This window comes from Apis dorsata, unplaced genomic scaffold (assembly GCF_000469605.1).
Source record: "Apis dorsata unplaced genomic scaffold, Apis dorsata 1.3 scaffold_10, whole genome shotgun sequence".
Classification (NCBI taxonomy): domain Eukaryota; kingdom Metazoa; phylum Arthropoda; class Insecta; order Hymenoptera; family Apidae; genus Apis; species Apis dorsata.
Genome location: NW_006263313.1, coordinates 226,353 through 236,529, shown reverse-complemented (window position 1 = coordinate 236,529; position 10,177 = coordinate 226,353). Strand labels below are relative to the sequence as shown.

Here is a 10,177-nt window from a genome sequence, read left to right as displayed (position 1 = left end):
TTATATAATATATATATATATATATATATATATATTTTATATTATATGTATGTATTTTATATTATATATATATATATATGTCATAACATGTACAATATAATATAAAATATATTTAATATGTAAAGCAATAATTTTATAAGAATAAAATTTTTTTGAAGTTTTCCTTTCTATAGACAATAAAAATTTTCAAAAATAGAAATAATAATAATAATAATAATGTTAAAAAAAAGAAGATTAAATATGAAAATATATTTTCTTATGAAATTTTATTATTTTAAGTATTATTTTTTTATTATAAACTTTTAAATTACAGTCATAGAAATAATTTAATGTGAGGATTTTGATTCCTTGGCATTTTGAAGACTTTGAGTAATGTACAATTTTGCTAAACTTTGAGCACAAAATTGTGAAATGTGTTCACTGTATGTATTAATCTGTCCAGCAACAATCATTGGATTCAATCTAGGTGGAACAGGTAATGGTCTCATTAATTTGTTTATATCATCATCTGGTAATGGAGGTTCATCTTTTGCAGCTCTAGCAGCATTTTCTTGAGCCCTTTTAGCTAAAAGTCTATTTTTTTCTTGTTGTTGACGAACAACTAGTTGTTGATATCTATTAAATTTCATAGCTTCTTGATTTAATTCATCTACACGATCCATTAAACAACGTAATTGATTTTCCAAGACTGTAGCTGTTCCAAGATCTAAATATTTGGTACCTTCCTCTTCTGGAATCATTTCCTCCAATTCAGACATCATTATATTAGTTAAATTACTATTTTTTATCACAACTGGAATCTCAATAAATAAATTTTCATAACCAATTTTTAAAGTACGTAATGCTTCTGGTGTAAATTCACCTTCCTTATACATTTGTATAGCTTGTGGAGTAAGTCTATATGCTTTCAATGTCAAAAAACCTCTAGCTGACTTAGCTGTATCATATATAAGTACCACTGATTCTTCAATGGAAGTTTGATAATGATATTGTGATTCTAATAGAGATACATTTAAAAAATTGCCAACATCTGCACTTTGATACCATCCAACATGAAAATGATCAACATTTACCCTGAAAAAAATATAAATTAAAAATTATATTTATTTATCATATATAGAAATAGTTTTGAAAGTGTTGAATATAATTTACCAACGAAGACGACGCATCATAGCAAGTTGATATTCTTCTTCGTCCATAATTTCATCATTTTTAGGAAAAGGAAAACAATTCGTAATTTCAAGACGATTTTGAACAACTAAACCGAGCAGAGCTCCTTGAGCAACATCCATATTACTCATTGATTCTTCATGACAATGTTTTACCATTTTCATGACTACTAATCCGTCACATTGCACATAATCTATTCTTGGCTCTACTTCAGGAATTCTTCTGGTTTGAGTTCTTGAGTTCATTTTTAATTAAAAATTTGTATTGATTTAAAATAAACTTTTAAACATATGATTTCAGCTATTTTTCTATTAATCTAAGTTAAGTTAAAAAGAATCTAATCTAATGCTTAAAAAAGCAAAGCATAGAAAAATAAATAGTATAGATATGGAACTAATCGTTTAATATTATAGTATAATACTTTAATGTAAATTTTAATATTAAAATTTTTGTTAATATAAAAAATAATATTTTTAATAAAAAGAATTAATTTCCATATCTGTAATATTTAATCATGATTAAATAATGATTATAATAAATCAAAAATTTTGATACTATGTGAGTATAAGTTACATATACTATATACATTTATTTTATGACATATTTCTACCGCGTAAATGTGAAATGATCTGCAACCTTCTTTATTGGTTTACTGTGTATATAATTGGTTGTAAAATTTAATACTAATTGAAAAAAATGGATTATATAGAGGGAAAAATAAAAAAATGGATTATACTAATTCAAACAGAAAAATTAAATGATGTAACAGAAGATATACAGGTTTGAAATATTTTTTTAATAAAATTTCATTCATTGTTTTAATAATGAATTATAAATTTTATATTTTTTTAAATAAATGAATTTCATACTTCATTTTTACAGGCAAATGTACTTAATCAAAATGAAAAAATTAATAAACATATTTTCAAACTATTATTATATCTTTCACATACTGCAGACAAATGTGATAAACAAAATTACGCCATAGGAAAAGAAATATATAAATTGACTTGTACTTTATGTTCAAATTTGATTGATGTACCAGATAATAATAGATTTGTTTCCAGTTTATTTCATATAATTCGTTGTTTATTAACAATGTATATGTTTAATGAGGCATATAATATATGTTCTTATTTAAAAACAGAAACATTACATTCTTATTGTTCTGACAATGTGAGTGATATATTAATAAAGATAGCTTATTTATGGCATAATGCAATTAATAATGAATTTATCATTTTACAACAAGATTTATTAAATTTGAAACATAATTTACAATTAAGAAATATCATTAAATATGAATTGGAAATAATACAAATTGTATATAAAAATCCTACTAAGCCTTTACTTACAAAAATTAGTTCGTATTTAGATAAAATTGCATTGATAAATATAAAACCAAATACATATTTTTCTGATTTCTATGCATTTATTATTGATTATTTATTACAAATAAAATTATTTTTAAATATTGAAGATAAACATGTCATATGTCGTCATATGTTTCATATAACAAGCAGATTTATTTGTGAAAATATTAATCAAAAATTAGTATTAAATATTTTAAGTACTATAAGTAATTATTTCAAAAAAATTTTAATAGATGATGAAGAATGTTATCAGTGTTTTCTATTCTTTGAATCTGTGTGCCTTACATTTGTGAAACCAATTGATAATTTAATAAATAGTGTTAAAAAAATTCAAGAATTAAATGATAATTATTTAAAACTTACAAATAAATATGGATATATAGGTCCTGTTAAATGGATGACATTTAGTATTGTTCAGATATTACAAACTTTGTTTATATATTGGGAAACATGTATAAAAATTGAGAAAAAGATATATCTAAAAAATGATTTATTATTAGAAACAATAAAGTTAATTGGACATATCAGTATATGTTTTCTTAAGCAAACATCAGACAAATGTAAATCTTGTCAAAATGAAAATTGTATGGTTAAGAAAGATATTTATAATGCAGTAGTGGTAAAAACTACATGTATCAATTTCATTAGCAAATTTCCTAAAAGTGATCTATCAAAGGATATTTATATACTTATTAGAAAATTTTTTGAACAAAATATAATATTCATTCATGAAATGAAAAAATGTAAATGCAAATGCTGGACATATTTATGGTCTACTTCTAGTGCTTTGATTTATAATTTAGGTATAATGACTGATTGTTTTTATGAAGAAAGTGTATCTTTATTTTCCTTGTTGTTTACTTCTATTATACAATTTGATGGAATTGAATCAAAATCACAGTATATTAATCTTCAGAATCCTATTAGTTTTACATTACATAGAATAAGTTTTCTTCATTATAATCATAATATGTATAGAGAAGCAATGACTGCAACTGCATTAAATGCTCTACTGAGCTATAATGATCCAGATTCAAAAGCATTTCGAATGTGGGCAAATATAAAACATAAGTCAGTGACTTCCAAAGAAATTATGGAAATGACCATACTAGCCTGTTTACAGAAAGATAAATCAAAGATAGAAGAATTAGGATTATTTATTGAATTATCAAAATATGATCTCATTGAAATATGTTTAAAAGAGGCAAAAGGTTTGCAAGAAGCAAAAGTTAATCTTACTGCTGCTATTCAAAAAGTTCTTAATGAAATGAAAACATTACAAACAAATCCGATACAATATGCTCGTGTGGTACAAATGTTAGTATATCATTCATTACATTTTGATTACAATGAAGATATTTTAGAATATATTAAAGAAGCTCTTTCAAGTTTGAAACAAATTAAGATAGATAAATCTGTTTTATATTTGCAAGGCAATTTAGAATTTTATATTTTTGTAACACAATTACGTATAGTAAATAAAAAGACTCAAGAAGAAATAGAAAATATGAAATTTACATTATATACTACAAAATTAAATGAAATTGGGGAGAATGAATCTCATGATGTAATCCCAGCTTATAGCATGATAAATATTAAAGAAGATTCTAGACTTATGATGTATCTACAAACAGCATTAAAAAAATGGGGGAAATATTTAAAGCAAAATTTAGTAAGTTTAGTATTAATGAATGAATGAAAGTTTAATATATATATATATATATTTTTATAAAATTAATTTATTATTATTTGTTAATAGAAAGAAATTACGAATGGATACGAACCATTAATAACTTTACGAACATTAATAATAGCGGGTGAATATGCTCATTTGTACAGATATCAAGAATGTGAAATCAATATATGGAAATTTGCATATACATTAGCATTTGAATTACAAGACAATTCAACAATTATTTATGGTATTTATAAAAATTGAAATTTATTTTTTTAATTTATTATATATAAAAAATATAAAATTTTAATCAAAATATCATTAGTTATTGGACGTTGCATATCATTGAGACATATCAATTACGAATGGATTACTACTGCTAAAAACCTTGCCTTTAAATTGAAAGATACTAATGATGAAGACACAATTTACGCAATTGCTATTTTTTGGATAAGTTTATCAGATTTTTACTTTGAATGTAATATGGTAAGTTTATTAATATGTATTATGGACAATTAAAAATATTGTAATTATTTTATATTTTATTTTTAGTATGATGAAGCTAGAAAGTTACTTGATGAATCCAGGAAACTACCAGGAATTTCTTTCTTCAGTAATATAGCTGTATATTTATATAGTCTTGATAGAATTTTGTACAATTGTTACTTGTACAAAGAAACTATTAAACATGAAGAATATACTCGATACATTGTTGAAACTTTATATACTCTAGTCAATTTAAATGAAGAACTTTCTATAAGAAAATGTAAACTTTTTATTTATATTTAGAAATTATTTAAAATACTAAATTATTTATTTAGAAATTATTTAAAATACTAAAATTCAAAAAAATAATATGAATCTTTTAATATTTCAATATTTTTTTAGGGAAACCACAAGATAAACATCTTTTTGGACTTGATATTCTATTATCTACAACTGTTAATTTATCTCTCCGAATGAATAGTTTATTATCTTTTCGAGAAATCAGTGCCCATTTAGTACGACGACTAAAAACTGCACAAATTTTGGGAGCAACTATAAGAGTTGCAGAAATTTTAAAATGCCTCTGTTACATTGATTTATCACGTGAACAGTTAAGTGACTGTGAAATAAAACTTCAAGGATTGGAACATATTTTAAATATTGAAACATTTAAGGTATCTATGAACAGTAATATTTCAAAAATCAATCCAGAAAATGTTTTAATAACACCAACCCGAGCTATAGATCCTATCAGAGACATTCCCCAAAATAATACTTCTCCAATTCTTCAAAATAAAGTATTCAATTTGCCTGAATTTATATACCATAAAGGCTGTAATTGTTATATCTGTCAAAATATATCATATCATTATTTGGTATTTATAAGTACACATATCAGAGCACAATTGTATGCATTACAAAAAAATATCACAGCCTCATTGCAACACTTTCATGGAGCATTTAAGATAAAAGAAAACTTGATGAAAACAAAAAAATTATATAATAATGAATATTTCCCTTGGCAAGAACGTTTTTACAGTATAGACTATATATTATTATTAATAAACTTTTCTTTCTTCTTAAGAAGTTATTTTCATACAAAGCAAGAAAAAATAATAAGCATTATGTCATTAGTGGTTCATTTATGCGATATTTATAAATTGAAAGGACATCCAATTTTCATGGCTGTTGAAGAATTAATGCTTGATTATCGTTTTCAAAAAATATTTAATTCTTCTGACGACGCGGGTAAATATTTACATATAATTATAAAAAAAATATTTATATATTTGAAAACATAAATTATATTTAAATTTTTTGCAGAATTTATGGTTTCTGATTCTTCCGATATCGATATAAGTAAATATGTGCAAAGCGTGAATATTGAAGGAACTATTTGTGTAACACCAACTATTAAAAATACTCGTGTGAAAAAACCTATTACTCTCCGACGTAATCGAACTCCTCCTCTTTTAAAATTAACCAAAGTTAATATGAACTTCAGCGATGATGAAGATGTTTCTTTGTCATCATCAGAATATAAAATTACAAAATCATGTAGTAAATTAACGAGAAGAAAAATTTTAGATGAAGAATATTCTGCTACTGTTAATCAAACAGAAGAGGAAACAAATCAATTCAAAGCTAATTTGTTATTACAGGAGTTAATTGATATAAAAAAACACAATTCGAATGTTTCAATAAAAGAAATAATTGAAAAGATCGCATTGTTAGCACCAGATATATCAGAATATTTATATAAAATAGTAGATAAGATAGATGAACCAGCAACAACTAAAAATATGCGAAAATTAATCAATGCAATAGAAAATCTTAAAGTGAATACAATTTCACAAGAAAATGTTAGAAAAACTCGAAATTCAAAAAAAATAATTTCGATCGATTGTAATAAAATTAATCAAATAATTGCATTATTTAAAGATTTTGATATTAATGAAGAAAGATAGTATTGATCAAATGAACAAAAAAATGTAATATTTGAAATTTCTGAAAAATTCTATCTTTTGTATACAACAGATATTTTATTATGGTAAAAAAACAATAGAATTAGTGAAGAAAATATAAAATAATTACAACAAAATAATTTAAACAATTAAAAAAAGATCCATGAATGAAAATACTATGAATGAAAATATTATTAGAAATTTTAATATTTTAAACAAAAAATTATATAATGTATAAACTAAAAAATTAAAAGAAAAGTTATTATAATATAATTTTGTAATAGAATTGCTAATATTTTATATATAATATTAAATATTAAAAGTTAGATTATATACATTGGTATTATGTATTTTATCAAAGATTAAAATTATTTTATAGTGAAAAGTATCAAAAATTATTTAAAAAAATTTTTTTTAATTATATTTTATATATTATGAATTAATTAAATACATCTTATAAAATTTTAAAAAATATTTATTAAAATATTTCACATATGTACACATCTAGTAAAAAATAGGAGTTAAAATTATAATTAATGATATTACAAATGAAAGTTTTTTATCTTATGTATATCTATTACTTTTCCTTTGTAACATTTTATAAATAATAATCATATTTATTCCAATTAAATACTTTACAAACTTCATTCATATTTTGGAAAAAAAATTTATTTGTAAATCTTTCTAATATTCTAAATATCACACAATTTTTTTATTATTATATAGTATGATAATAAATAAACTTTTTCATCATTATCTAAAAGGAAAATGTAATATTTTATAACTTTATAAATGAAAAATCAAATGTAGAAAATTGCATTAAAATATCAATTATATCAAAATTTTCTCTTGCATTAATATAAAGATATAATGAATGTTAATGAAAACAATTAAATAAATGCAAAGTTAACAGTTATATGAGATATTTTCAAATGCATATAACTTGAATGCAAAAATAATTGATGAAAAGAAAATAATTTTTAAAATTTCTGTCAAATTGGATGAATGAGCAAATAATCTATTTTTATATATATTTAAAATTAAAAGTATATAAGAACTTTTATTGTAAACAATCTTTTCAGAAATTTCATTAAATGGTAAATTATGTATTAATAACAAACACAAATAAGATTTGTAAAGTATAATTTAAATATATATAGAATAATTTTTAATTTTTTATATAATTTATTTTGTTTTCTTTTTTTGTTCTGATAAAAATTTTGAAATAAATAAAAAATATTTTCATATATTTAAATGTTAAAGTTGTATACTCATTGTTTACATAAGTTGAGAAAAATTTTTTATGAAAATTACTTTGGTATATTGTATACAAATACAAGTACAATAGTAATATCTATATGAAATTGAAACTTTATAATATTATTTTATCAAATTAAAAATATTTTGCAGAATTAAATTTACGAAAAGAAATATGTATTTTTCATACATATTAATTTTTTTTTAAAAAGAAAGAACAAAAAGATCAGAAACGAAAAAAAGAAAAAAATATTTTCAGATTTTTACTCTTAATATTAATAATGGCATAAAGTCATAACATGTAGTTTTGTAGTAAAATACTAATAAATGGTCAACATAATAAACTGTAACATTATAATGTAATTAGAAAAATATCAAAGAAAATTGTAAAAAATGCTATTTGATAATGTAACAAGAAAGGCAGAATTTTTCATTATCATGTTCAAAAATGAACTTCTTTATGACAATAAATGCATTTTTATTCTTTTCTGCCATACAAAAATAATATGAAACTATAATAGCCAGTAATCACAGTCTATAAATGGGTATAATTCAGCTCAGAGTTAACATAGAATTCATCTTTATTCTGTTTAAAATTCACATTTCTTCCTGTCTCTTCTTGATTTTTAGCTAATTCCATCAAAGCTAAAGCTCCTAACCATTTTTGACTATCCTCTGGAATTGGTAACTTGATAATATTATCCTCCTGCTTAACAACAACTACTTTTAATCCTGTTTCAGATTTTATTGGTGATAATTTTGAAATAGTATCTTTATTATTATTGTTATTATTGTTGTTGTTGTTGTTGTTATTAAAACTTCCAGCTAACATCAAAACAGTCGGCCTTGTTACATTTTCGCTAATATGAGAATTTATAAATGTATTTTGTTTGGAAATATTTTTTTGACCAAAATCCTGAATTGTTATATTGGATTGATTCAGTGGAGATTTAGATATTTCATTTGTTAAATTATTATTCCAATATATATTATTTGAACTTTCAGAAGACTCAAGTTTACAAGTAGAATGATTAATATTAGTTTTTATTTGATTTATATCATCTGAAAAATTATTCACATGATGTGAAGAATTCCAATTACTTTGAGGCAATATATTTGATGTTTGAAATATATATTTTTGTTCTTCTTTTACTGGTGGCTCTAGAGATTCATTTTCTACACTTGTATCCCATATTTGGGCAGATGCATAAGAGGCATCTACATCTGATTTTGTAAGTTCAATTTCTTTACATGCATTTAAACATGAATTATCTAACAAAGTAGATGAATTATGAACAGGTGAACTCCAATGCATTTGATTATCATTAATTTTAAATGAAATAGTTGAAGGTACATTAATAGATTTAGTGTCCCAATTTAAAGGTTTTGCTAATTGTTGTTCTAAACAAGCTTCACGTAACCACCTTTTTTTTGGCTGAAGTCTATCTAATGGTCTTCTTAAAGGAGTAATTGCTAATTTTGTTCCTATTTCTTCATCTTCAGATGTTTGTAATACTGTTGGATCTTCATCTTGACTTTCTTCTTGACTATCCTGACTTTCTCCACAATACAATCTTTGATTAGACTGCTTACAATCTAAATTTTCTTGTTCCCCTGTTGCATCCATCATCAAACCTTTTCTAGATTTAACTCTTTTATGATTTTCTGAACTACTCTTCCATGTTTTTTTTTTACGTTCATTCTTTCCTGTAGGTGTTCTATCTTCCCTTTCTCTGGACATTTTATAACGTTCTAGCCATCTGGTAACATCATGAGGTAACTCAGTATTTTCTGATACTGGTTTTAACACAAAATCATCAGATCGTGTAAGAGTAGCATATGGATGATCTGGACAATGTCTATTAGCATGTGTAAATCGCATTTCACAGCCAGGTTCTGTACATAAAAATGGTTTTTCTCCAGTATGTAATCGCTGGTGGGTTTTTAATTGTCCTGATTGTGTAAAAGCTTTTGTACATCCAGGATAATCACATGGATATGGCCGTTCCCCTAGAATAATAATTTATAATTAATAATAATAATTTATTTATATAACAAAAATATATAAAAATATTTTTTTTATTTGTTATTTTTTTTATTGATTTTTATCATCTAAAAATATATAAATCAACATCTCTTCTGTGTTAAATAAATAAGGAAAAACACTTTTAATTAAATTTATTAATGTACCAACTATTAATAATTAAAATATGAATATATATTATGAAATATTTTTCATATAAATTTATAAA

The 10,177-nt window shown here is 22.9% G+C and overlaps 3 protein-coding genes across 4 annotated transcripts in view; 1 reads left to right on the top strand and 2 right to left on the bottom strand.

Moving 5' to 3' along the window:
* Positions 1 to 256: 256 nt before the first annotated feature.
* LOC102678738 (eukaryotic translation initiation factor 3 subunit H) lies at positions 257 to 1,555 on the bottom strand. The gene is made up of 2 exons (XM_006607675.2): positions 1,153 to 1,555; positions 257 to 1,074 (listed from the first exon to the last, which is right to left on the bottom strand). Exons 1-2 carry the CDS (start codon positions 1,413 to 1,415, stop codon positions 327 to 329), a joined length of 1,011 nt encoding a protein of 336 aa, XP_006607738.1. The 5' UTR covers positions 1,416 to 1,555; the 3' UTR covers positions 257 to 326.
* Positions 1,556 to 1,760: 205 nt separating this feature from the next.
* Positions 1,761 to 6,774, top strand: LOC102672467. 2 transcript variants are annotated; one of them, XM_031509020.1, is made up of 7 exons: positions 1,761 to 1,945; positions 2,048 to 4,215; positions 4,303 to 4,465; positions 4,544 to 4,704; positions 4,771 to 4,984; positions 5,107 to 5,952; positions 6,028 to 6,774. In XM_031509020.1, exons 1-7 carry the CDS (start codon positions 1,867 to 1,869, stop codon positions 6,669 to 6,671), a joined length of 4,275 nt encoding a protein of 1,424 aa, XP_031364880.1. In that variant the 5' UTR covers positions 1,761 to 1,866; the 3' UTR covers positions 6,672 to 6,774. The 2 variants fall into 2 exon arrangements, with proteins under 2 accessions (XP_031364880.1, XP_006607776.1); XM_006607713.2 differs by having other exon boundaries at positions 1,761 to 1,950; positions 2,053 to 4,215; positions 6,028 to 6,671.
* Positions 6,775 to 8,175: 1,401 nt separating this feature from the next.
* The window catches only part of LOC102678871 (putative uncharacterized protein DDB_G0286333), a 3,669-nt gene continuing 1,667 nt past the window's right edge, over positions 8,176 to 10,177 (bottom strand). Inside the window, exon 2 of the mRNA XM_006607676.2 lies at positions 8,176 to 9,935. Coding sequence (XP_006607739.1) covers positions 8,461 to 9,935 — 1,475 coding nt within the window. The 3' untranslated portion in view covers positions 8,176 to 8,460. The remainder of the gene's footprint in view (positions 9,936 to 10,177) is intronic.

Excerpts from the sequence above, each read along its gene's own strand:
- LOC102672467 (XM_031509020.1), top strand. The coding sequence starts at position 1,867 with ATGGATTATATAGAGGGAAAAATAAAAAAATGGATTATACTAATTCAA. Across the intron at positions 4,216-4,302 it reads AATATTTAAAGCAAAATTTA|AAAGAAATTACGAATGGATA; the intron begins GTAAGTTTAGTA and ends ATTTGTTAATAG. Across the intron at positions 4,985-5,106 it reads AGAACTTTCTATAAGAAAAT|GGAAACCACAAGATAAACAT; the intron begins GTAAACTTTTTA and ends ATATTTTTTTAG.
- LOC102678738 (XM_006607675.2), bottom strand. The coding sequence starts at position 1,415 with ATGAACTCAAGAACTCAAACCAGAAGAATTCCTGAAGTAGAGCCAAGA. Across the intron at positions 1,075-1,152 it reads ATGATGCGTCGTCTTCGTTG|GGTAAATGTTGATCATTTTC; the intron begins GTAAATTATATT and ends TATTTTTTTCAG.